Below are 27,017 nucleotides of genomic sequence, written 5' to 3' on the forward strand. Positions count from 1 at the left end.
TGTTACGGGCAAATGAAGGCAAAGAGACAGAGCCCGGGAACCCGCTGGCCCCGTAGAGTGTCACTGCCCCCCCCACACACTCCTCGAGCCTCTCCGGGGTCACCTGAGGTCAGCTTCCCCTGGACAGCGAGTATCGGGCAACAAAGAATGACCACAGGGCCTCCGAGCAGAACAAACCTCCATTTCTGATCCCTGGAAACGAGGTAAATGACATCCCTTCTCACCCGAGCGGCGTCTTTTGGCTTGGACAGGCTCCTGGCCAGCCAGCCCCTGAGCCATGAGCTGGATCTGTTCCACCTCCTGGAGCTGGGAGCTGCAGCCTCTGTGTTTATCTAACCTCCCTGACCCTGGCAAGCGCTTGTCGCCTGTTTCTTCTTTTCTCAAAAACCAGGACACAATAGGAAGCGTTTCCTTGAACTTATTAAAAAATCCAGACTTGTAAATTAATTTGTCCGTGTTGTACAAAGGCAGTGCAGATGGACTCATTAGCATGCACACAACAAATAATTATAGATGAATTTTTAGCTGGCCTGCCTAATGCGCTTGCTGGGTTAATTATGTCAATGTATAATTACATCAGCCCGGGGAGACATAATGGCATACCCCGCTGAGCAGGCCCTGCCTAATGACGGGGCGTGGGGGGAGTGCTGACAGAGGAAAGACGGCAGCGGCGTTCCCGTGCACCTGCTTACCTCGACACAAACGCCCATTGTCCGAGCCTCCCACCACCTCGACAGACAGGCGGGAGGAGAGGGAGAAAATGCAGAGGTGGCCTTGTTCCAGCCGGACCTGAAGGCCCCCGAGTACAAGCTCTACCCTGTTTCTCCCACCAGCAGATATTTATTGGGTTGGACTGTGGATCAGGCATCATTCACCCACAAGGGGTCCAGTGGAGCAAAAGGAGATGCGGGCCCGGCCCTGCCTCGTGTGGAGTTTGCAGTCCAGTGGGTATTCACTAGATGCACTTGTAAATCATTGAAATTGGAAGTGCAGCGACTGCTGTGAAAGAGAGGTGCAGACAGCTGGGAGAGCACATACCGGAAAACCAGCTAACTGGTCAGGGAAGGCTTCCTGGAAGAACTGGCATTCGAATTGCTAAGACAAGTAAGCATCAACTAGCTGAAAGGGACAGAGGAGGGCAGAAGGCTCCTGGTTGTACAAAGCCTCTGGGATGGGAAGGTGCATATGAGGGACTGAGAGAAGAAGGTCAGTATTGTTGGCACTCAGAAGGGCAGGGGGAATAGCAAGGGCTTCCATGTGTTCTGAGCTGACCAAGGGCCAGGTACCATGTTGAGGACTTTGCATGAATCTTCATCACAGGCTCATGAGGTCGGTACTTTTGTGGTGAGGCACAGAGAGGCAGCACCACTTGCCAAGGTCACACAGCAATCCTGAGAGGCAAGTATGGATTAGATTTGGACCAGGGATGTCTGACTCCAGGGTCCACACCAGCAGAGAGTAGTGGCCAAGCAGATGCTAGTGGGAGATCCCAGAGGAGGAACCAGAAAGAGAGAGGGCTCTTGGGCATTAGAAAACACTGTGGAACAGACCAGACCCCTTGGCCTGAAGTGAAGAGGCCCTGGCTTTCTTGGGGCCCCATGAATACCTACCTACACGTGGCTGCTGTTGTTGTTTAGTCAGTAAGTGCGTCCGACCCTTTTGTGACCTCATGGTCTGTAGTGTGCCAGGCTCCACTGTCCATGGGATTTTCCAGGCAAGAATACTGGAGTGGGTTGCCACTTCCTTCTCCAGGGGATTTTCTCAGCCCAGGGATTGAACCCATGTCTCCTGGCTTAGCAGTCATGTTCTTTACCCCTGAGCCACCAGGGAAGCCCCTTCCTACACGTGGCTACTGGGGTTGAAATATCCAGAGCACCGGGACAGGAAGTTTTTGTGGCATTAGAGAAAGAGATCCAGACTTGAGTCTCTCCTCCACGCTTCAGCAAATCACCGCTTCTCTGAGCCTTAGTTTCCTCATCTGTGAAAACAAGTTAGATCTAAGCCAGCCTCCAGGGGATGCTGGTGCATCGTGGGACTGGTTCCCAGGGACTGGCTTTGTAACCTGGAAGATGCTCCACCAACCACCTGCCCCAAGTGGAAGAAGAGATGGTTGGACTCTACATCTGAAGGAAGAGGAAGTGCTTGCTAGCTGACAGCAATAGGGACAGAATTCCTGCTGGAAAGACCAGCAGTCCTCAATTTTTTTTTGCTGTTGGGATATTTGGAGACACCTTATATCCAGGTTTATATTTGGTCCCTAGAAAAAAAAATCATTTAATCAACCATAAGTGTTCACAAAAGATGGTGTGTTGTCCCAGATCTGTTGAAAAGCACTGCAAGGATTATATGTGCAAGGATGCTATTAGGGAACCTTGGGTGAAGGAGAATAGGGAGAGAGTGAGAAGTGGGGAACTGGGTGAAAGCCTAAGGAAGGAAGTCCTGAGTGAGGTCGTGGGCCAGTCCTCAGAGCAGTTTTATATCCCCCAAGCAGGTCTGCCCCGATCCCCGCTGCCTTGTCTGGGAAGTTCCCTGAGAAGGAAGCACTTGGACTTGTGAATTTCAGAGCGTGCCTGCTGGGATCCTTGCCAAGTGACACTCCCTCTGATTGGAGCAATACGCCATCTCATGGCTACCACCGATGGCATCTAGAATCACCAGAATGCAGTTATTGTAACAATTATTGTTATTATTCCCAGCTGGGCAGGACATCCACATCCATGGGAACAGCACAGGCTCCTCAGAGCAGGTGCCTGGAGAAGCTCTGCTCCCTCATAAGCAGAAAGTACACAATGCTCCCATAAGCCAGCAGAGAGATTCCAGACGGCTCGATGGATGGTTCCTCCCATATAAGCTCCCTGGCCCGCAGAGCTCCCCCTACCACTGTCCTCCTTTCTCTGTGCAGACCCCGTGCCTGTGTTTGAGGTGGCACGCAGCCCAGACGACAGACTGCAGCCCCCCAGCTTCGACCCCAGTGGGCCCCTGCGGCGAGAGTTCCACGCTTCGTGGAAGAGACACCCTGAGCTCGTCGGCACCAAAGGTACTGATAAGGCTCTCACAGAATGTCCATAATGAGCAAATGGGCTGTGAATCTTTGGCAGCCAAACTCTGCCACCCCTGTGGGGGGAAGAGGGGCAGGGAACTCAACTGTATCATTTTAGAAGTGGGATGGATTAAGGTACACTTCTGCTGAAACAGGCTGACACCAAATTTCAGAGGGTTAATGTATTTGAAGAGAGGAGAACTTTCAGGGGATGGTCCACACGGTCATTCAGGGACCCAGGTTGTGGTCGTCAGCACTCAACATCCACAGTCACAAGTGCATGTTTGACATCTGATCAAGAGGCAGAGAAAGAATGTGGAGGATCACACTGAGATTTGTGGGGTCCAGACCTCGGATCGGCAAGCATCACCTTGGCCACATCCCATTGGCCAAAGCTCAGTCACGTGGCTGTATGCTGCTGCAAAGGAGGCTGGGAAATGTAGTCCGTGCCCAGGAGGAGAGGGAAAAAGGGTGTAGGAGCACAACACTGTCTCAGCTCCAAATGAGACAAGTAATAGAGTCTTTAGGTGTACATATGTTGTGATAAAATGTTTAAAAGCAAGAGAATGATGAACAAAATTCAGCATGGTGATTACCTCTGGAAGGTAAGATGTAAGGTAAGAAGTCTCCATAGGGAGAGCAAATAGTAGCAGGTGAAAGCCATTGGTAACCATCCCAGTCTTGGGTGTTCATTGACCTGCATGCCAGGCGCTGTGGTAGGCACTAGGGACCCAGCCAGGAATAAAACAGAAAAAAATCTCTGCCCTCATCATGTTGACCTTCTAGAGGGAGGAACTGATTGTCAACAAATAAATTAGTAAAATATATAGTATGTCAGTTGGTGAAAAGTCTTTGGGAAGAAAAATAAGCAGAGAATTGGGAAAGAGTCGGGTTAAAGGCTTCTTGTTTAAGGAATGAATGAGTAGGGTTTACCTCAGGTCTGTAAGCTTTTTCTGAAAAGGACTAGAAAGTAATTACCTTGGTGTTGCAGGTCATGCAGTTTCTGTCAAAACTACATGACGCTGGGTGAAAGCAGCCATAGATAACATGTGAATTATTACATATTAATTTGGGGGCATGGCTTTATTCTAGTAAAACTTTATTGACAAAACAGGTAACGAGCCAGATTTGGCATGTAGTGAAGACAAAATGGGCTGAGGCCTGTCAAATGGAAGCATGACACAAAGTCACTTTTCAGGAAACAACCACTTTCACACTCCCCCATTTCTCAACATCCTCCCTTCACCCCTCTCCCCCACATTGCGTAGTGAGCACCTGCTGCAAGCCTGGCCCTAGGCAGGGTCTTCTGGGGAAGACTTACAGTGACTAAAATAACAGCATTTTGCCAGCTCTGGTCCTGCGCCTGGAATACCCTTCCAGCTACCCTGACAAGCCAGGACTTGGCAGTTCTTCAGCCCCTGCTCATAGGTATGCCTCTATGAAGCCTCTGAGGTTCCCCAGCAAAGCTGTCACCGCTTCCTCTGAGGTCTGAACTTCCTTCTCTAAGAATAATATTAATAGTAGTTGTGGAAACTGCCTCTTGAGAGCATTTGCTCTGTGCGGTGTGCTTTTCACATAGCAGCTCACTGGCCCCATTTTACAGATGGGGAAACTTGAGTCACAGAAGCAACAGGTAGCCAAGTAGGGAATCAGAACAAAAAATTTTGACCTTGGCCCTGGGCTGTGTTTCTTCTTGAGGACCCTTATTATTCTGCATCATGATGGTCAAACCTTGCTTTTCTGTTCACTGCTGTGACCTTCACATCTGGAACATTCCCAGACCATGTGTGCACACGTGTTATGTGTGTCTTATGAGCTGACCGCTCTGCCAGCCTCTCAGGGGACTCACTCTACAAACTGCCCAGCTCTACACTCACCCTCCTGTGCCAGGCTCACAGTAGAAACTTTATAACCAGGACAGAATTTAACTGAGTCACGTGGACCCATGGTTGGGAGACCAAATTTTGGAGCTCTTGAGCCACTCATCCTCGATAGCTGGCCCCTGGGCATCTCTCTCTCTGTGAATTTAGTGCCAAAGGCACACACTGATCTACGAATGAGCCCCCATGGCGTTCACAAAGATGGACCTGATGTGGGCCCTGCCCCAGGGCACCTGCAGGTGAGGGGTAATGACTGAACATCTGAGTGTGTGCCATCAATCATGGAAAAGGGAAAACAGCGTGGCAGGTCCTCAGTAGGTTAAATCTGGAGTTCCCCTGTGACCCCACCATTCCACTCCAAGGGATATACCCTAAAAAACTGAAAACAAGTGCTCAGACAAAACTTGTACACAAATGTTTATAGCAGCACTGTTCACAGTAGCCAAATGATAGAAATAATCTAAATGCCCATCAGTGGATGAATGGGAAAAAACCAAAGTATGATATATCCATAAAATGGAATATTATCTGGCCATAAAAAAGGAATGAAGCACTGACCCATGGTCCAACTTGAATGAAGCTCGAAGACATGTTGAGTGAAAGAATCAAGTCACAAAAGGACATACGTTATGATTCCAGTGATGGGAGATATCCAAAATACACAAATCCGTAGCAACAGAAAGCAGAACAATTGTCAGCCAGGGAAGGGAGTGGGGAGTGTCTGCTTAATGGGGACAAGTTTCATTTTGGGGTGATGACAGTGTCCTGGAATTACTGATAATGATTGCACAGTATTTTTGACTATACTACGTGTCACTAAATTGGGTATTTTTAAATGGTTAAAATGGTCAATTTTACGTGTATTTTACCATGATTTTTTAAAATCATACAGAAGGCCAAGGAGGCAGGGACAGGTCTGAGAGGGCAAAGGAACCTCTGGGTGTGCCGCCCAGGGCCCACACGATGGGAGTCTGACTCTCTTATGCAGGTATTCGCCAAGGCTGCAACCCAGCCAACCATGGCGACAGCAGGTCTGACAGCTGTGCTGTCTCCAGTGCTGAGTTTGGGAAATTGATTCTCCTCCCAGAACCATTGATCGATCTGGTTTGCAGAAAGCGACTCTGGTCGTCACGCCGCTCTCAGCAATGGGCAGTTTTCCCTCTTCTTCTTCCTTCAGAGCAGAGAGAGGGGACGTCACCAGCCGGGCCCACGCTGACCGAGGCGAGCCGCCTCCCAGGCATTCCCAGCAAAGCCCTCCTGACAGAAACTTTGCTGCAGAGGAATGAGGCAGAGAAACAAAAGTGAGTTGGGAAGGACGGGTGGGCCCCTGCTGCTCCCCCTGTCTGGGAGAGGGGGCCTGGAAAGTCACCCCTGCCAGGGCCCTTGGGGAATCCAGATTCAGTCTGAAGATGGAGATGCCGGCCTGGGTTCACACCACGTCTCAGCAGCTCAGTGACCCGCCCTGGGCCGGTCACATCGCCTCACTGAGCCGCAGTTTCCCCATCTGAAAACTGGGGCTAATGGTGGTATGTTAGTCATGGTTCCCCAGAGAAACAGAACCAGTAGGATTTTTTTTTAAATTAAGAGTTGTATTTCCAGGACCTAACTCACATGATTGAAGCTAGCAAGTCTGAATTGGGAGAGCTGGCCAGCAGGCTGAAAACTGTCAAGTAGAAGTCAGCGCTGGCTGCCATCTTGAGACAAAATTCCTTCTTCAGTTTTGTTCTTAAAACTGTCAACAACAACAAAAATTAAAAAAAATTTTAAAGGGGGATTTCCCGGGCAGTCCAGTGGTTAAAATTCTGAGCTTCCACTGCATGGGGCACAGGTTTGATCCTTGGTTGGGGAACTAAAACTAAGATCCCACATGCTGTACAGAATGCCAAAATTTTTTTTAATTAAAAAAAAAAAAAATTTAAGACCTTCAACTGATTAGATGAGGCCCACCCCTGTTATTGCATATAGTTTCCTTTACTTAACATCAACTGATTGTAGATGTTAACCCCATCTACAGAATCCCTTCACAACAATACTTGTATTAGTGTGTGATTGCATAACTGGGTACTATAGCCCAGCCAAATGGACATATAACACTGACTGTATCAACTCCTAGTCTGCCCTGAGAGTGAATGAAATGAAATGGCGCCTCTGAATGCTTAGCTCAATGCTCACACAGCTGCTGCTGCTGCTGCCGTCACTTCAGTCGTGTCCGACTCTGTGTGACCCCACAGACGGCAGCCCACCAGGCTGCCCCATTCCTGGGATTCTCCAGGCAAGAACACTGGAGTGGGTTGCCTTTACAGTTAGTGCAGTGTTGGTAAAATATGCATTCTTAGGGCCTTTCTAGGACAGTTTCATGATCATTCCATGTATCTTTTCTGTTATTCACTTATTTTTTTCATCCCACATATTTATGGAACCACCAGCTGTGTGCCAGGCACTGTTCTAGGGAACAGCTGTGAACAAAATGGACAAAACTCTCTGCCCTCCTGGAGTTTACTTTCGCATGAGGAAGACACAAAAAAGATAAATAAGTAGTGTACTAGGTGATAAAGGTTGTGACAACAGATAAAACAGAAGAGGGAGCAGAAGAGACAGGCTGAAGTTTTCAATAGAGTGTTAGAGGAAGTCTCACTGAGAAGGTGTTCTTGTTCAGTTGCTCAGTTGTGTCCAACTTTTTGCGACCCCATGGACCGCAGCACACCAGGCTTCTCTGTCTTTCACTATCTTGCAGAATTTGCTCAGATTCACATACATTGATTTGGCAGTGCCATCCAACCATCTCACCCTCTGCTGCCCCCTTCTCCTGCCCACCGTCTTTCCCAGCATCAGGATCTTTTCCAATGAACTGGCTATCGCATCAGGTGGCAAAACTACTGGAGCTTCAGCTTCAACATCAGTCCTTCTGATGAATATTCAGGGTTGATTTCCTAGAGAATAGAATGAGCAAAGCCCTAAGGAGTTGAGGGAGTCTTGCAGGCATATGGGGCAAGGAACAGTCAGTGCAAACGTCCTAAGGCAGGAACATGCCTGATGTGTCTGAATGGCAAGGAGGGGAGAGGGCGGGATAAGATCAGGGTAAACAAGGCTCCTTCGCTGGACTTACTGAGCCGGAATAAGGTAAGGCTCAGGCTTCGCATAATCCTTCCCCCAACGCAGTGAGAAGTCCTCTTTCTCTGCTGAGATGCTTGCCTCACACATGAGTTAGGCCACAGTGGGCTGGCAGGGCTTCCCAAACTCCTGCCACAGACAGGGAAAAAATTGCCTCTCCAGGGGACAATAATAGTAAACAGTGGTATTGGGGGAACTCTGGGGGCTGGGCACCACGCTGAATGTGCCTCATAGTACCCACTGAGGCAGACTCCATCACAAACCCCATTTTTATTATTTATTTATTTTGGCCATGTTGGATGTCGTTGCTTTGCACTGGCTTTCTCTGCTTGCAGCGAGTGGGGGCTGCTCTTCACGGTGGTACTTGGGCTTCTCACTGCAACAAACCCCATTTTATAGATGAGGAAATTGAGGGCCAGAGAGGCAGGGTCACTGGAAGCTTAACTGGGCATCAGCTCTAATGGAAGCCACACTGTCAGCAAAAGAGCAGGGCAGCCAGGTGCCTGCGTGTCGTGTCTAAGGACTCATTAAAAAGACCCAGGTGCAGATTACAGGGAGTGGGTGAGGGTATAGGAAGCCAGGAGGGGCTGGTCCACACGCCAGGTGTTTTCACAGGGGCCTTCAAGAAGTACAGATCACTTTGGCAGCCAGACTGGGGGAAGCCGAGGAGAAGATCAAGGTCCTACATTCAGGTATGTATCTGGCACGTGTCCCCTGCCCTCACATCACCCCAGCCAGTCAGTCCAGGAGGTCCAGTGGGAAGAGGAGGGGGCAATGAGGCTAAGAAGACTCAGAGGGCAAGAAAGGCGTTTGGGAAGGGAGAGGAAAGACCTGCATGACCCCATGGGGACTGGAGCTCCAATTCCAGGGGTCATGCTACTATGGAGAGAGGGTTTAAGATAGAATTAAATCAGGGGTGGCAAATGCAGTGCCCACTGGGGCTGGACAAGCACCCAAGCCAGCTGGATCAGAGAGTGCAGTAGGGAGGAGGGGAGGGGTCTGGGTCAAACTGGAAAACCCAGGCCTCATCTAAAGAGGCGGCCCCTGCTGAGTCTCAGCCAGGCACTGCCCAGTACAGCCAGTCCCTTCTGCTCTCCTCAAGAAATCAGAAATCTGGAATTCTGTGAGAAATCCTTATTTATCATGCATGTACCTATTGACTTTGTTGTTCATCCTTGTCCCCCTCACTTCCAGGCAGGACCTCAGGGTGGGTGAGCTCATGGAAGGATGGCCCCACCTAGGTCCTGGAGTGACCTCAACGTGTTAGGGGCTCATACCCCAGGTTCTGGGACCAGCCACCCCCTCCACTTACCTGGGTCCCCTGAGCTTCATGGACTCCCAGAGAATGATGTCATCTGCCCTCCCTTCCCTGGCCACTCCACAGCCCTCCCACCAGCTTGAAGCCCTTCTAGGAGCAGGAAACTCACTAACTGCTGTCGCCAGTTCCCAGAGGAAAATCTTTGCTCACTACCCCAAGCCTCATTCTGCCTTCTGGGCTCTACAGAAGGGGAGAGAGTTCCACCTCCCTGGGGACGGAGAACCTCACCCTGGCGCTCTAATTTTTCTCAGCGTTAAAGGCCACGCAGACAGAGCTGCTGGAGCTGCGGCGGAAATACGACGAGGAGGCAGCATCCAAGTAAGTGAGCGCCTCACTGAGGTGCGCCTCCTCCCTCTGACCCTCCCAGACCTGCCTCCTCTTTCTGACTCTCCTCCCTCTGATTCTGCCTGAGGCACTCATTTCACACCCTGTGTTCCACACTCGCACACAGCTGTTCCCCAGCCGTTCGTGGTGCCATCCACGCACCACACACTATAAAGGACACTCTGTGTTGCCAGCTCAGCCCACTCGACTGCTCAGAGGCTTCTTGTCCCATCCTCCCGGCGCTGTCCCCACTCCCCAACTTCACAATCCAACCCCCAGGGCCAAGCGTCATCTTCAGTTATTCTGTACTAGATATCACTTAATCCTCAAACACAAATATTTAGCACCTACTGTTTACCCACGGCTATGCTGGGTGCCTGGAGGAAACATCAGAACATGGCCCTGTCCTCAGTCAAGGAAAAGAGACAGATACTTGCTGATGTACAGGAATAAATTCTTTCATGTGCAGACACTGCTGAGCACTTACTGTTTGCCTGACACTGTTGGGGGCACATAGTAAATGCGATGAAGGGAAAAACTGGGAGAGCAGCAAGAGAGAATGACAGGGAGAGGTGCGTCCTGCTATCCAGGGTAGTCAGGGAGGACTTCTCTAAGGAGATGACCTTCAGAGCGAGACCTCAAAAACAAGAAGGCGATGGCCACATGAAGAAAGCTGGGCAAGGTGCTCTGGGCAGTGGGAAAGCTTGTGCAAAAAAAGGCCTTGAAGCAGAACATGCATGAATCACAAGTGTGACTTTTAGTCACCACATGTTCCCCGCAGACCACCCCCTAGCCCACACTAGACAGAGGGGCAGCCGAGGTGGATAAGGCCTGTCCTGATCCTCTGCTGCTGCTGCTAAGTCGCTTCAGTCGTGTCCGACTCTGTGCGACCCCATAGATGGCAGCCCGTCAGGCTCCCCTGTCTCTGGGATTCTCCAGGCAAGAAGACTGGAGTGGGTTGCCATTTCCTTCTCCAATGCATGAAAGTGAAAAGTGAAAGTGAAGTCGCTCAGTCATGTTCGACTCCTAGCGACCCCATGGACTGCAGCCCACCAGGCCCCTCCATCCATGGGATTTTCCAGGCAAGAGTACTGGAGTGGGGTGCCATTGCCTTCTCCCCTGATCCTCTAGGCCCTGCCAACCCAGAGGTGTGGGGAGGCAGCAAAATAAATGAGGGGAGTTGAGGGAGGCCTCCTAGGAGAACAGTGCAGCTGGGTTTTCAGCTCAGGACCTGGGGACTTCCCTGGTGGTCCAGCGGTTAAGACTTCACCTCTAAGTGCAGGGTTATGGGTTCAATCCCTGGTCAGGGAGCTTATATTCCACATGGCCCACCATCAAAAAACAACATAAAACAGAAGCAGCGTTGTAACAAATTCAACAAAGACTTTAAAAACGGTCCACATCAAAAAAAAAAGTCTTAAATAAACAGAAATAAAGCTCAAGCCCTGTCCTCTTGAGGAAGGCCTCAACAGAACCAAAGGCTGGAGGTGTAGTTCGGTGAGAGCATCAGAGGGTGGACCCCCGGTGGGGGATGAGGTGTCAGGCTGCCTGGAAGGGGCCCAGTGCTAAGGCCCCATTTTCATTTCCCCGCAGCCTGACCTCTTCAGTAGGAAGGATGGAAGGCAGCCTCTTCACAGCCTCCATCGCAAGACCCTTGGGTTGGCAGGGGCTGGGGAGTTTCAGGAAGGGCAGGGGCCCTGGCACCTGCCAGAATCCCTTCCTCAGGGCCTCATCTTTCTGTCTCAGGGCAGATGAAGTCGGCCTGATCATGACCAACCTGGAGAAAGCTAATCAGGTGAGGAGATGTTTGCCGTTTGCCGGGGCTCACTGACCCAGGGTGGGGGGAATCCCGGGCTGGGCGGAGCGGAGGGAGCTGAGCTCAGTCAGTATTCACTGAACTACATCCCGTGCTGAGCGCTGGGGCTAGGAGATGTCAGAGGCACCCGGCCCCTGAGTTCCCAGACAGACAGAACACTCAGAAATAGGGTGATGCAGGCAGCAGTGGTTGAGGAAGGGGCACCTGACCCAGACAGGTGAAGACATCCCAGAGAAAGGGTCGTTGACCTGAGACCTGATGAGTAACTGGAGCCTGCAGAGGGATGGATTCCAGGCACAGGATGGCCCTGGCAAAGGCCAAGAAGCAGCCTGCAGAGCACGCTTCCTTCCCCGTGGAAGAAAGGGAGAGCAGGGACCAGGGGTCCAAGCCCGTCCCCAGGCTAAGCTGGGACACGGGTCTCTCCCAGCTGGACTAAGTGAGGAGCCGTGTTCCGCAGAGCCAGGGACAGTGACAAGGGACAAGCCTGGGGCTGCTTCTCTCCCTCTGTCCCGACCTGGGGGTCTCCGCCAGCCTCCTCACTCGATCACCAGCTGAGTGCTGGGTGGACCCCAACCTTCCCTGAGGCTCCCACATCCTCATCCCAGCCCGGATCCCTGGAAGTCCTTCAGCCTCTCTGAGTCTCAGTTTTCGCATTTATAAATGGGGTTCCCACATCCAGCCTCCCTCTGGCTTCAGATGCGTTGCCATCTGGGGGGCTGGGTTGGGCGGGACTTTGAAAGGAGGTAGGACCTGGCCATGAGGGTTCAGTCTGGAGTCCCGCAGGCCCACCACACCTCTTCCTCAGTGCCCTGCGACTCAAGCAGCCAGGGCCGTGGCCAGGAGGGGTCAGCAGTGTGACACCGCAGGCGGTCATCTCCCTGGGGGTGGTGGAGGGAGGCCTCCTAGGAGGGGCACTTTGAGCTGGGTTCTAAAGCCAGGCGCTGCCCTCCTGAGGAATGGAAGAGGGCACAGCAGAGGCAAAGGGCCAGATGCAGGGCTGTGGGGGCCCAAGGACGGGGTGCTCCCTCCTAGAGGAAAGTTGGGAAAGAATAACATTTTTTAGATTGATTTTTTAAGTAGGTAATCCATTTACTTAGTTCAAAACTGAAAAAGCTCCATGAGGGCAGAGCCCGGAAACTCCATCTCCCCTCCCTGAACTTGCCCCCAGACCCCCTCCCTTCAGCAGCCTCCGTTACCATGTCTGGGGTCTCCTCCCAGAGAGGCATTCACAAGCCCATGAATATCTACTTTTACCCCTTTTTAAACAGAAACAACAGTTACCAAGTGCACCCTTCTGAACCTTGCCTTTTCTGTGTGCGTATCTTAGAGCTTGTTTCGGATCCGAGTATAAGGCAGGTCCTCCAGTTTGACAGCTGCGTCATGTTATACTACAGGGACGCATCATCAACTAACCCAGGGGAAGGCAAACTTTCTGTAAAGGACCTGAGAGTATATTTCAGCCTTGCAAGTCACTGTCAAAACTATTCAAAACTTTGCTCTGGTAGAGTGACAGCATAGACAATGTGGAAGGGAATGGGTGTGGCTGTGTTCCAATAAAACTTTATTTACATAAACAGGCAGCAGGCTGCATTTTGCTGACCTCTGATCTAACTCATACCCTTTTGGTGATATTTCCAGTATTTTAACCATCATCCTTAATACTGCAGGGAATAACCTTGTACAGATATCATTTCATACATACCCAAGCCGCTACACAGGGCAGGTTCCTAGAAGTGGAACTGTTGGGTGAAAGAGCCGGGTGCTTATAATTTGGCAGATGTGGCCAGACTGCCTTCCGTGGGTTAACCAGTTTACACCCCCTTCAGCAAGATAAGAGAGCCTGTGTTCTCATAGCCTCACCAGCACCATGTGGCATCCAACTTTTGGATTTCTGCCAAACAGGCTTAAGAAGAGAGATCTTAGAGTAGTCTGAATAGGAAGCATTTTTGATAATGTTTCTTTTTTCTGAGTATAAAACAAAACCTGCGCATTATAGAGTATTGAGAAAAAAGGACATGTTACCGTGTTAGTCTTTAATATCTGTATTTATTAATACTATCTTAAATGTGAGCAAGAGGATTCTGGAGCAGGTCATTATTACTTGCATGGTAAAAACCAGGCTAGTTTTCCCCAGCTGTTCCCCTGGGGTGATGAGTCGAGAACCAGATATCCTGCATGTACTGGGGTTTGTGCTGTAGGCAAGGAACCCCCCCCCACCCCCGCTAAATATGAATCTGGGTGGTTGTATAGGAGAGGGACCTTCTGAGAAAGGGAGAGAAATCTGCTCTCAAGTATCCTGATGAACAGAAGGGCGAGTATCCTGGGTTTCTAGCCTTTAGAATGTAAATACTTCTCTCCAGGGGAAGATAAGACTAGTAACTTTAAATTCATCTTTACAACCCAGAGGATGTCTTCATGGTCTGCGTCTCGTGCCCCCTTGAAATGTCAACAGGCATCTCCCAGGAAGTGAATCTTTGGAGTTCTCACTAGCTGATCAGTCATGTATTGATATTTACAAGGCTTGTCTTTTAGCCCAGATCTCAGGTCTCAGTCCCATTTACTCAGAAAGTCCCTAACTGTGTGGAAACATAAAAATGTTTTCTCTACAATCCCACACACACCCAAATCCTTTCCCCAAACAAAGCTGACTCTTAACTAGAACTATTTTTGAAACAAGGCAGGATACCATAAATAAACAAATCATTTTAAAGATAAATCAACAAGACATGTGCATAATGTGTGTGAGTCTCTGTGCACATATAGTGGGCACTGCATACTGATTCCTGCGATCAGTGTATAAGTTAAACTTAATCATTTGACCTGCGTCACCAGCTGGGGGTCAAAACACAGCTGTAGCTCTTTTCATTTTAATAGCACTTCAAGATCCCATCCACCCTGTTGTTGTTAGTAAAGGAATCCAGTTACTGACATATTTGTATGTGTCAGGCATCAGGGTGGGATACCTAATGAATCGTATTTACCACATCACTTACTTGCAGAACAGACTTATGAGGCAGTTGCTCTTATCATCCCCATTTTGCAGACAGGGAAACTGAGGCCAAGGATATGAAATTTCTTACCCAAGGTCACGCAACCAGAAAGAGACAAAGTACAGATGTCTTTCCAGGCCACAAGTCCACATTGTTAACATTTGAAAGCTTCCTTCCAAGCTTTTTTCTTATAAATTTTTGAAGAGTTAAGATTCAGTTTAGTCAGCTGTGGCATACTGATTTTTAGATGAATTTCAGTGCTCCTCCACAGTAGTTGTATTCCATGGCCTCCATTTCACAGAAGGAAAACTGAGACCCAGAGAGGGGAAGTAACTTGCCCAGGGACCTGCAACAGCTTGTGGGCTTTGGAGCCAACCTCTGCAGACAACGTATGGCACAGGAGCTGGGGACAAGCTCTGGCCTTTTGACTAGCCTAGCCTGAAGTTTACTTGGCAGACAGAAGTGGCCTGGGAACATGCAAAAACTTGCCAGACTCATCAAGACAGCACCTCCCTTCCTGCCCTAGTGGAGTGGGAACGTTCTAGCTCCACCTGGAGTCCCAAACACACCAGGGGAACCCAGAGCCAACTCAGGGGCCCAGGACTCAGAAAGAGGACCCCAGGTCCTCAGACCTGCCTTCCCAGCTGTCTGAGACGGTGCAGGGGAGCAGTGGAGGGCCAGGGTGGGATCCAGTGTGGCCCCCTCACCTCTTAACCACACCTGCCCCAATTTCCTCCCCAGCGAGCCGAGGCTGCCCAGCGGGAGGTGGAAAGTCTTCGGGAACAACTCGCCTCCGTCAACAGCTCCATCCGCCTGGCCTGCTGCTCTCCTCAGGGACCCAGTGGGGTAAGGATGGTGGCAGAGCCAGAGGGAGAAGTTGGGAAAGGCCGTGTTTGTGGGTTGGAATATATGGGTGACATTTTGTGGGTGGACTGTGTGCATCTTCATGAAATTGTGCACATGAATGGGTCTGGGCCTCTGCATACAGTGGGCATAACATCTTTATTACCAAAGTCAGTGTGTAGTTAAGTATAATTATCAATGCTATGATTTGCTTCGCCTGCTGAGGGTCAAACACAGCCACAGCTCTTTTTTTCAAGCTCAAGCTTCGTATAGCTTGAGTCCACATACTTTGGAGTTTAGTCAGGTCAGAGAGGATCATTCGGCTGGAGCAGGGTAGGAGGTTGATCAGTAGAGCAGCAGTGCAGTTTTGATGGCTGCCACCAGGTGTCGCTGTTGACCCCCTGGTCTCCACCGGCTTGGATGTGTGGGTCCACATACCAAGATCTGAGGTGGACACTCATATCAGGGTGATTCTGACAAGGTCTCCCAACCAGCCACATGTTACAAAGAATCAGTCTATTGTCGTCAACCCTGAGATTCCTGTGTTAAGCCAGTTAGGGCATCTTTCTCATTCCTCTTAAGTTGGTGCCCCTTTAAGGTCCTGGGGACATTTCCTGCCAAGGGATTTTAATCAACACCACCCCCACCTACCCTTCTGTCATATAATAAGAGTCTTCATTGTTCCTCTCCCAGAAAGCCTGACTTCCTTATGTAAATTGGTCCTCCTTCTTTCCAGATTCCTGCTTATCAAGGAATAAGATTCATGTTGTTGATGTTGTTGAATCACCAAATTGTGTCCGATTCTTTGTGACCCATGGACTGCAGCACACCTGACTTCCCTGTCCCTCACCATCTCCCAGAGTTTGCCCAGGTTCATGTCCACAGAATCGGTGATGCCATCCAACCATCTCATCCTCTGTGACCCCCTTCTCCTCCTCCCTCAATCCTTCCCAGCATCAGGGACTTTTCCAATGAGTTGGCTCTTCACATCAAGTGGCCAAACTATTGGAGCTTCAGCATCAATCCTTCCAATGAGTATTCAGGGTTGATTTCCTTTAGGATTGACTGGTTTGATCTCCTTGCAGTCCAAGGAACTTTCAAGAGTCTTCTCCAGCACCACATTTCAAAAGCATCAATTCTTCAGCGTTCAGCCTTCTTTATGGTCCAGCTCATGCAATTCATGATTGCTTCCATAATAACAGGTCTGCTCCGGGGTGATTTGCCGTCTCCATCCATGAACCTGAAGAGGCCACAGAATTTTCATTTCACCTGACACCCTGATATACAGACCTGTGTGTCTGTATCTTTCTATTTAAGTATTTGAATGCGTCTCTCTGAATGTGTGTTACTGTGTATGTGTGTGTGTGACCTCTGGGCAAATAACTGTATCCTTAATCTAACAGTGCCTAGTTTCCTCATCTGTACAAATAAGATCTGCTTTATGGGGTTATTGAGAGAATTACATGGCGTTTGGTTTATAATCTATGCTCAGTAAACATTCAATGCGATGTTATTATTAGTAGTGTGTTTGGGGCATGTCCAGGGTGTTTTTGCCCATGAGAGCATGTGGCGTCTGAGCACATACATGTTTCTATGTGTGATGATGATGTGTCTCCTGTATATTTCTGTGTGTGTGTGTGCTTGTCCACACGAGTACCCCCGCCGGTACACGTGTCAGTGTGTGCTGTGTCCATAGGGGTGTCCATCTGTCCCCGTGTCCCAGGAGGCAGAGTGTATGTTATCAGCACGCTTGATGTCTGCACGACCCAGAGAGTGAACTCCAGAGAGACTGAGAGTGCAAGAGAGCTCATGAGGACGCCTCAGAGAGAATTTGCCAGTGGTTCTTAATTAACCCCCGTGGAACCCAGCAAATGCCTGTGCTCATCAACCACGGGAAACTTTGCTGGTTTGGGGGGGTGAGCTTTTCTGAGCACAACAGTGGCGCTCGATGCTAATTAATTTAATGTGTTAATGGCATCCGCTTCCTGTTTTAATTGGCATTTATCTCCATGGAAGAATAGCTGGGGTTGGTAGTGGTCGGTTGTTTTTTTTTCCCCCTTTGTAATGCTGCTTAGATTCGTTTGTAACTGAGCTCAAGGACAGCCTGACTTCAGGTCCTCTCAAACAGAAACCTCTTTACCTTCATCCAGGGCCATTTCCTAAAACCTAAAGAGGCCATGGGGCCTGGTGGCAAATTAGGGTGAGGAAAGAACCACCCTAATGTGACTCGTGGGTGCAAGGTCTCAGGTCTAATCCTGTGGTTCCCCTGGAATGGGAACGTCCCCCCCTGGGGTGGGACCTGGGCCTAATTTAGAAACCCAAACCTTTGTCTGTGCTGTTCTACGGCCAGGAACACCCTATCACTACCAATTCCTCATCCAAGTGACTACTTCGGTTTTTTATTCCTTTTTAACAAATGTTTTATTGAAGTATAACATCCACAAGGGAAACTGTGCATAAGTGTACAGCATTTGGAATTTTTCAAAGTGAACACACCCCTTAACCAGCATCCAGATCAACAAGTAAAACATTCGGCACCTGGAAGCCTCCCTTATGCCCCCATCCAGGTGCCACTCCCCCGGGGGAGCCCCTCGCCAGACTTCTAACAGCGCACATGGGTTTTGCCTGTTTTGAAACCTGATATTTTTTTTTCTTAGGAAATCTTCTTTCTTTTTTAATTTTTAAATTATGAAAGTATGATAACATTGACAGGAGACTTGGAAAATACAGAACAAAGTTACAGATAGCTCCACTATATATTACAGTTTTTTTTAAGTAGATAAATTAAGATTTTTAGTTAGAGTTTCAATATCAAACTCTCAAATATTGATAGAATGAAAGCAGAAAGTGGAAGCATACAGTAGACCTGAAAAGCACTGTGAACCAATACAACATACTTAAGATTTATACAGTTTTCACACAACAGCAGGATACAAATTCTATTCAAGTTCCTGTAGACTATAAACCAAGAGACACAGGAAAATATCCAGGGACATAAAGTGCAAAAATTCCATCATCTAAAGGTATTGAAATCATACAGAGTCTGTTCTCTTATCACTGTGGCATTATGTTAGAAATCAATATCAAAAGGTATTTGAAAATAATCTCATATTTTCAAGTGCAATGTGACATTTACCAAGAGAGATCTTTGACTTAGCCATTGAAAGCCTCAGTAAAGTTAAAAGACTGAAAAAATACAGAGGGTGATGGCAGAGAAGAAAGCATTTAAATGAGAAATGGGTATCAAAATGAGAAATTAATATCAAAGATTTTTTTAAAAGCTCCGTGTATTTAGAAATTAAAATGTCCACTTTTAAATGATGGGTGTTGATACCCGATCTTAATAGAATCACACACACACTTCGGTGTCTGGCTTCTTTGGGTCTATGTTATAGCTGGGAGAGTTATCCGTGCTGTGTTACAAGTAGTATAGATTATTCATTTCTGTTGCTGTCGAGGGTTCCACTGTCTGAGTGTTCCACAACCCGTCCATCCATGTTCTGGGGTTCCCGGTTTGGTGCTGTTTCAGAGAAGGCTGCTGTGAACATGCGTGTCCTCTGCCTTGGTGCGCAAGTCCCTGTGTTTCTCGTGCATATGTTCCAAAGACTGAGAGCACCGAGGTTTAGGGCACCATGTGTTCATCTTTAGTAGATTTGTTGTTCAGGTGCCCAGTCGTGTCTGACTCTTTGCAACCCCTTGTGCTGCACCACGCCAGGCCTCCCCGTCCCTCACCATCTCCCAAAGTTTGCCCAAGTTCACGTCCATTGCTTCAGTGATGCTATCCAGCTATCTCATCCTCTGATGCCCTCTTCTCCTTCTGTCCTCAATCTTTCCCAGCATCAAGGATTTTTTCAATGAGTCAGCTGTTTGCTTCAGATGACCAAACTACTGGAGTTTCAACTTCAGCATCAGTCCTTCCAATGAGTATTCAGGGTTGATTTCCCTTGAGATTGACTGGCTTGATCTCCTTGCAGTCCAGGGAACTCTCAGGAGTCTTCTCCAGCACCACAGTTCGAAGGCATCAGTTCTTCGGTGCTCTGCCTTCTTTACGGTCCAGCTGTCACAACTGTATGTGCCCACTGGGAGGACCATAGCCTTCACTATACGGACCTTTGTTGGCGGAGTGATGTCTCTGTTTTTCAACACACTATCTAGGTTTGTCATAGCTTTCCTGCCAAGAAGCAAATGTCTTCTGATTGCATGGCTGCAGTCACCATCCGCAGTGATTTTAGAGCCCAAGAAAAGGAAATCTGTCACTATTTGCACCCTTTCCCCTTCTATTTGCCATGAAGTAATGGGGCCAGATGCCATGATCTTTGTTTTTTTAATATTCAGTTTTAAGCCAGCTCTTTCTCTCTCCTCCTTCACCCTCAACAAGAGGCTTAGTTCCTCTTTGCTTTCTGTCATTAGAGTGGTATCATCTGCATATATGAGGTTGTTGATGTTTCTCCCATCTATCTGGATTCCAGCTTCTAACTCATCCAGCCCGACATTTCTCACGATCTGCTCAGCATATAGATTAAACCAACAGGGTGACAGCAGACAGCCCTGTCGTACTCCTTTCTTGATCTTGAACCAATCAGTTGTTCCATACAGGGTTCTAACTGTTGCTTCTTGACCTGCATACAGGTTTCTCAGGAGATAGATAAGGTAATCTGGTATTCCCATCTCTTTAAGAGCTTTCCACATTTTATTATGAGCCACACAGTCAACGGCTTTGGCATAGTTGATGAAACAGAGTTGGATGTTTCTCTGGAACTCCCTAGCTTTCTCTGTGATCCAGAGCATGTTGGCAATTTGATCTGTGGTTCCTCTTCCTTTTCGAAACCCAGCTTGGACATCTGGAAGTTCTTGGTTCGCATAATGCTGAATCCTAGCATGCAAGATTTTAAGCATGACCTTACTAGCATAGGAGATGAGTGCAGTTGTCCAGTGGTTAGCACATTCTTTAGTGCTACCCTTCTTGGGAATTGGGATGAGGACTGACCTTCTCCAGTCCTGTGGCCATGGCAGGGTCTTCCAGATTTGCTGACATACTGAATGCAGCACCTTCATGGGTGTTTAGTAGATGCTGCCAAGCAGTCTTCCAGATCACTAACTTGTTCTTGAACTTCATTGCTGCTTAGACATACCTTCCTCCAAAGCACTTCCTCTGAGCAGTCCTTCTTCCTCCTAATTTCATTTCAAGAAGAGAGGACAGACATACAGGCACGTGGGACCAGCTAAGCAAAGGCTCAGAAGTGGGAAGGGCCTGATTTGGGGTGGGGGGGACTGAATCACTCTAGGGGAGCACAGCAGTCCTGCAGCCCCCTGCCCCACCCCTCCTGGCCCCTCCAAGCCCCTCTTTGTGCCCAGGATAAGGTGAACTTCGCGCTGTGCTCGGGCCCTCGGCTGGAGGCTGCCCTGGCCTCCAAGGACCGGGAGATCCTGCGGCTACTGAAGGATGTGCAGCATCTCCAGAGCTCCCTGCAGGAGCTGGAGGAGACCTCCGCCCACCAGATTGCGGACCTGGAGCGGCAGCTCACCGCCAAGTCCGAGGCCATCGAGGTAGGTCTCGCAGGAGGAGGCGGGCAGACGGGAGATGGGGAGGGCATCCCCCAGAGGAAGAATGTGGACCAGCCTTCCCCATCTGTGTTTGTTCTTCTAGAAGCTAGAAGAGAAGCTCCAGGCACAGTCTGACTATGAAGAAATTAAAACAGAGCTGAGGTATTGTGTCGGGTGGAGCCCCTCACACCACCAGGCCCTCTTCCCTGGCAGGAGGCTGCCTGGGAAGATTGCCAGGGTCCCTCAGGAAAGCTCATCACCTTCCTCCCTCCCACCAGATCCCGCTTTGTGGTACCCTGTCTCCTGTCCACTGGCACCCTGGCTATCATGCCCAGTCCTTTGTCATCAAGAGCTGCCCGTGGGGAAACAGCCTTGTTGGTGCTGTTGCAGGGCAGGGTGGGGGTGGAGCAGGGGGAGGAGTGAAAGTGGAAGTTAGTCGCACAGTAGTGTCCAACTCTTCGAAACCCCATGGACTATATAGCCCACCAGGCTCCTCTGTCCATGGGATTCTCCAAGCAAGAATACTGGAGTGGGTTGCCATCTCCTTCTCCAGGGGATCTTCCCGACCCAGGGATAGAACCCTGTTCTCCTGCATTGCAGGCGGATTCTTTACCAGCTGAGCCACTGTGGGGCAGGGGGTGATGCCTTAATCAGACCAGCTCAAGCTGCACCTCTCCAAGGGGAGCAGACCACTTCACAAGCCGCTGCTTCGGGCCTGTTGTCCACTGAGTCCCACGTTGTGTGAGACCCAGGGGTGGGGTGGGTGCTCTCAGGGAAGAGGAGCAGGTGGTGTGTGCCTCTCACGAGGCCTCCCCCTGGCCTGAGGACCCGGCTGGCCTCACACTCTGTCTGCACTTTCTCTGGCAGCATCCTGAAAGCCATGAAGCTGGCTTCCAACACCTGCAGCCTCCCCCAGGTGAGGGTCCCCACCAGCGTCCCTACCGGGCAGGCTGCCCTCAAGAGCTCTGCACCAGCCATGCCCTCTCAGCCCTGCTTCTTGTCCCCTCAGGGCATGGCCAAGCCCGAAGACTCACTGCTCCTGGCAAAGGAGGCCTTCTTCCCTGCGCAGAAATTCCTTCTGGAAAAGCCTGGTCTTTTGGCCAGCCCTGGTAGGGGAGGCGGGATGCTCTCGGGGCTTAGGGGCTGGGGTGGGAGCTGTCCGTGGGTCTCCAGCCTCCTCCACACCCTCAGACCACTGCCTTTAACACAAAGGGCAGGAAGACAATGGGTAAAAGGCGGGCATGTTGATTGAGCGCCTGCTGCCTACCTGGGGCTGAGCTGGTGGTCGTCCACGGCTAAGCCAGTGGGCGACTGTCCCCTAAGGTGGGACACATGGAGACACCCAGCTCACTCAGGCCCTCCCAGGGTCCCTGGAGGGATCCCTCATGCCCAGCCTTCGTGAGCAGCAGGGAGAGGTCACAGGGCGTTCACACTAACCCTTACTGCAGACTGCTGGGAAAAGCTTGTCTCCCCCAGATCACCCCTTCTCCCCACACAGTGGCCTCATGACCTTTCAGCCACATGGCCTCAGCACATGTGTGTGCTGTCTCCATTTCCTCATCTGTGAAGTGGGCAGTTACCGGCCCTAGTAGGTGCTGTGTGGGTAGATGCGAACGCGTAGACAGGGAGCACGGGGCGAGCACTTAGGAAGTGGGCTGTCCTGCTCCGGGATGGGGATTAACCCTCCCCGGGCAAAGTGCTGGGCCTGTAACAGGTGCGCGGTTAATGCGCTTGGCGGTGGGAGGGTCACCCCTGGAATCTGGCCCAGGCCTTGCAGAACGGGGACTAGAGAAGGGGGAGGGGAGCGTGTGGCAGAAACACCAGTGTTGGTGCCTCGCGCCGTCGGACGCCTATAGCGCTTCCCCGCTCCCCTCCTGCCCTCTCTCCGCTTCTTCTCCTTCCAAATCTCTCCCTTTTTGTATGTCTCTCTGCCTCTCACTGTCTCTCTGCCTCCCTCTCTATCTCTCTGAACCTCTGTCGCTTCGTCTTTCACTCTGTCTCTGCCTATCTTTGTCTTCTCCCATGCTATTTCTCTCCATCTGTCTGTCTCCCTATCTCTATTTCTCTCTGTGTCTCTCTGCCTGTCTCTTCCCATCACTGTCTATTTCTCTGTCTTTCTGTCTCTCTCCTCTCTTCCTCTGTCTGTCTGTCTGTCTCGGTGTTCTAGAGGAGGACCCTTCGGAGGATGATTCCATCAAGGACTCTCTGGGCACGGAGCAGTCCTACCCGTCCCCTCCACAGCTCCCACCGCCACCAGGGCCCGAAGACCCCCTGTCCCCCAGCCCAGGGCAGCCCTTGCTGGGCCCCAGCCTGGGCCCCGATGGGCCTCGGACTTTCTCGCTGTCCCCCTTCCCCAGCCTGGCTTCAGCAGAGAGACTGACAGGGGACACGCTGCTGTCCAAGCACATGATGCCCCCGACTGCCTTCAAGGGGGAAGCTGGAGGCCTGCTAGTGTTCCCGCCAGCCTTCTATGGTGCCAAGCCCCCCACGGCCCCTGCTACCCCAGCCCCTGGCCCTGAGCCGCCCGGGGGTCCTGAGCCAGCAGAGGGGGGCGGGGGCGGCATGGCCACGGCAGGGGCTGGAACAGAGGAGGAGCAGCTGGACACGGCGGAGATCGCCTTCCAGGTGAAGGAGCAGCTGCTCAAACACAACATCGGGCAGCGGGTGTTCGGCCACTACGTGCTGGGGCTGTCCCAGGGCTCGGTCAGCGAGATCCTGGCCCGGCCCAAGCCCTGGCGCAAGCTCACGGTGAAGGGCAAGGAGCCCTTCATCAAGATGAAGCAGTTCCTGTCAGACGAGCAGAACGTGCTGGCCCTGAGGACCATCCAGGTGCGGCAGCGAGGTGGGTGCTGGCTGAGGGCCCGTCCACAGAGCCGTCTCCCCAGGCCAGCCCCAGGCGTGGGGCTGTTGAGGGCTGAGAACACGGCTCGCAGTTCAGAGCCTGAGTCTGCCACCTCCCAGCTGTGTGACCTGGGGCAAATGACTTTGCCTCTCTGTGCCTCAGTTTCCCGCCTTGTAAAATGAGGGAAACCATCCTCAATTCCTCCTGGGGCTCCCTGTCCCATAGACCTGGGTGCTGCTGTGGTGCAGTTCAGGCGGATAATGGTGGGGAAAGGCCGGGTCCCTGGGGCTGCCTTGGCAGGTACCCTGTAAGCACTTCCAAGCCTCAGTTTACCCATCCATAAGATGACTGGGGTGACCCCCCCAACCTTGACAGACTCAGTTTTTAGAGTAATCCATGTGAAGGCCCCAAGTTTTGACCCCACAGACACCTGAGTTTGTGTCCCAGCTTTGCCATTCATCCGCTTAGTGACCTCAGGCAGCTCTCTTTAGCTGCTCTATGTCTCAGTTCCCCCATCTGTCAGGCTCCTAAAGAGAGTTAAATGAGCATAAAGCATGTAATAACTCCTTGAGAATTGTTAGCTATTTTCTTTTCTTTCCTTTTTTTTGGCCACACCTTGGGGCATGTGGGATGTTAGTTCCCCCACCAGTGATCGAACCTGCATCCTCTGCAGTGGAAGCACAGAGTCTTAACCATTGGACCACCAAAGAATCCCAAGATGATTGTTCACTTTGATGGTGGCTGCCCTCATTGAGTTTTGTTGTTATTTCAAGCTGAATCTCTTGTGGGTCCACAGTTTGTCACACGGACTCACAGTCTGGCTCTCACTCTCCTGGCCCTGGGAAGAAGACACCAGCGTGTCACCCTGCCCAGCACCAGGGACTGACCCCCAACATGCAGGTCCCCACAACAGACACCTCCTTTCCTCCCCCAGGCAGTATCACCCCAAGAATCCGCACGCCAGAGACCGGCTCGGATGACGCCATCAAGAGCATCCTAGAGCAGGCCAAGAAGGAGATCGAGTCACAGAAGGGGGGTGAGTGTGGCCACAGCAGGTGAGGCCTGAGGCCTCCAGGGCCTGTCCTGAGCAGGAGGTGAGGCTGTGTCCACCCCAGAGGGGATTCCAAGCAGGTCTGAACCGCTTTTCCTTTTTCACAATCTGCAGCCAATGAGATCTAGGCCTGGAAAGTACCAGCTCCATTATCCAGTATGGGAGCTATAAGCCATTTAACTACAGTTAAGTGAAATTACGGAGAAGGCAATGGTACCCCACTCCAGTACTCTTGCCTGGAAAATCCCATGGGCAGAGGAGTCTGGTGGGCTGCAGTCCATGGGGTCGCTAAGAGTCGGACACGACTGAGCGACTTCACTTTCACTTTTCACTTTCATGCATTGGAGAAGGAAATGGCAACCCACTCCAGTGTTCTTGCCTGGAGAATCCCAGGGATGGGGGAGCCTGGTGGGCTGCCGTCTATGGGGTCGCACAGAGTCGGACACGACTGAAGCGACTTAGCAGCAGCAGCAAGTGGAATTAAAACCTCAGTTCTTCAGACACAGCAGCCACATCACACAGGTGACACCACTGCCGAGTTCTGTTGGGGGTGCTGCTCTGGGTTGTTTCCGGAGGCCCCGTGATCAGTATTCACCAGGCGCTTGTCAGGCACCTCGACCTGAGCCTCACCATCTGACCATCCACCTCACCCTCCCTGCACTGTACTTTCTGGTTCCCAATGAGATGCTGCTCCCCCAGCTTCCTCCCACCTCTCTGACCGTACCTCCTCCACTTTCCCAGTGGGTGCCCAATCAGAACGCAGTGATTGACAACAACACAGATTGATCTTACAGTTCTGGAAATCGGAAGTCCAAAATCAGCCTCACTGGGCTACAGTCACGGTGTCGGCAGGACTGCGTTCTTTCTGGAGGCTCCTAGGGAAAATCCGTTCCCTTGTCTTTTTCAGCTTCTAGAGGGCGTCCAGATTTTCTGCCTCCTGGCACCTTCCTTCATCTTAGCGTCGTAGCATCTTTAGTCTCTTTCTGTCTCTGTCTCTCATCTTTCTGCCTCCCTCTCATAAACGCCATTGTGATTTTGTGGGGCCCACCCAGATAACCCAGGATAATACCCTCATCTCAAAATTCTTAACTCTGATCATATCTAAAAATTCCCTTTTGCCATGTGAGGTAACATATTCACAGGTCCCAGAGGTTGGGATATGGATATCTTTGGGGGACCGTTATTTAGCCTATCACAGTGCGCTTTCTCCATCAGCCCCTCATGGGGTTCCCCCAGAACTCTACCCCAGGCCCTCTGACTTTCTTATTCTTCTTAGATGAGTTAATCTGCTCCTGGAAGTTTCAACAACCCTAACCCTAACCCCGTCCAGGGGTTACTTAAGTTTTTTCAAGCTTGTCCATCCCGCATCCCACCTGCCACCAGCCAAGTGAGCCAGCATCATCACTTGCTGGGACTATTACAGTAGCCTCTTTACTGGTCTTGCCAATGACCAGTCTTGCTGGTCTTGCTTTACTGGCCTAGACCCCACTCCAGCTCATTCTCCACCCAGAGGCCACAGGGATCCTTCAAGAGGACCACATATTCATGTCACTATTTGAAATCCTTCCATGGCTCCCTATTACCCTCAGGATAAAATCCTAATTCCCCAACAAGGGCTACAGACCCTAGAATAGTCTTCAGACTCCTCCTGACCCCTCCATGCCTCTCACATGAACTATTTTTGCTCATGACTATCCTCAGTCCTATTTCTGTGCCCCTAAGGCCATCTTCACCCCAGCCACCTTTCTGTCCGGCTCCTGCTCCTACTTTACAACTCAACTCAGAAGTCATCTCCTCCAGGAACCCCCATCCCCATCCTGGTGGATTGGAATCCACCCCTCCTCGGATCCCCTGTAATGACCTGTGTTGTTCGGTGCAATGGAGCCTGAGTGCCTTGGCTGCCAATTTTGCCTCTTCTATTTATTAAACAGTGTGACCTCTGGCAAATTACTTAGCCTCTCTGTGCCTTCATTTTCTCATCTTTAAAATAGGTGCAGTATTTGTATTCCCTTCTCAAGGTTGTGTGAGGATCAAATGACATCAGGCATGGCACGCACTCAGCTGGGGTCCAGTATGTAGAAGATGTCCCTGGAAAGTTAGCCGTCCACATTACATTATCACTATGTCTCCATTGTTGCATTTATTCATGTTACAAATGACTCTGCTGGTGTGGCTGTCCCTCCAAGTGGGGGATTCTTGCAACCAGGGACCTATCACATCCCTGCACCCAGCATAATGTAGTACAGTCAGTGCAGACC

The 27,017-nt window shown here is 50.6% G+C and overlaps 1 protein-coding gene across 3 annotated transcripts in view; it reads left to right on the plus strand.

Annotated features, from left to right (window-relative positions):
• The window catches only part of CUX2 (cut like homeobox 2), a 277,883-nt gene that overhangs the window by 234,211 nt on the left and 16,655 nt on the right, over window positions 1–27,017 (plus strand). For 2 of the 3 annotated variants that reach the window (XM_059876039.1, XM_059876040.1), the window contains exons 5-16: window positions 2,903–3,037; window positions 6,098–6,221; window positions 8,647–8,723; window positions 9,601–9,667; window positions 11,420–11,468; window positions 15,221–15,325; window positions 20,678–20,869; window positions 20,970–21,028; window positions 21,734–21,782; window positions 21,855–21,975; window positions 23,034–23,708; window positions 24,643–24,744. In XM_059876039.1, coding sequence (XP_059732022.1) covers window positions 2,903–3,037; window positions 6,098–6,221; window positions 8,647–8,723; window positions 9,601–9,667; window positions 11,420–11,468; window positions 15,221–15,325; window positions 20,678–20,869; window positions 20,970–21,028; window positions 21,734–21,782; window positions 21,855–21,975; window positions 23,034–23,708; window positions 24,643–24,744 — 1,755 coding nt within the window. The remainder of the gene's footprint in view (window positions 1–2,902; window positions 3,038–6,097; window positions 6,222–8,646; window positions 8,724–9,600; window positions 9,668–11,419; window positions 11,469–15,220; window positions 15,326–20,677; window positions 20,870–20,969; window positions 21,029–21,733; window positions 21,783–21,854; window positions 21,976–23,033; window positions 23,709–24,642; window positions 24,745–27,017) is intronic. The other variant, NM_001192597.3, reaches the window with a different exon arrangement.

The sequence above is a fragment of the Bos taurus genome, chromosome 17, assembly GCF_002263795.3.
Source record: "Bos taurus isolate L1 Dominette 01449 registration number 42190680 breed Hereford chromosome 17, ARS-UCD2.0, whole genome shotgun sequence".
Taxonomy (NCBI): Eukaryota; Metazoa; Chordata; class Mammalia; order Artiodactyla; family Bovidae; genus Bos; species Bos taurus.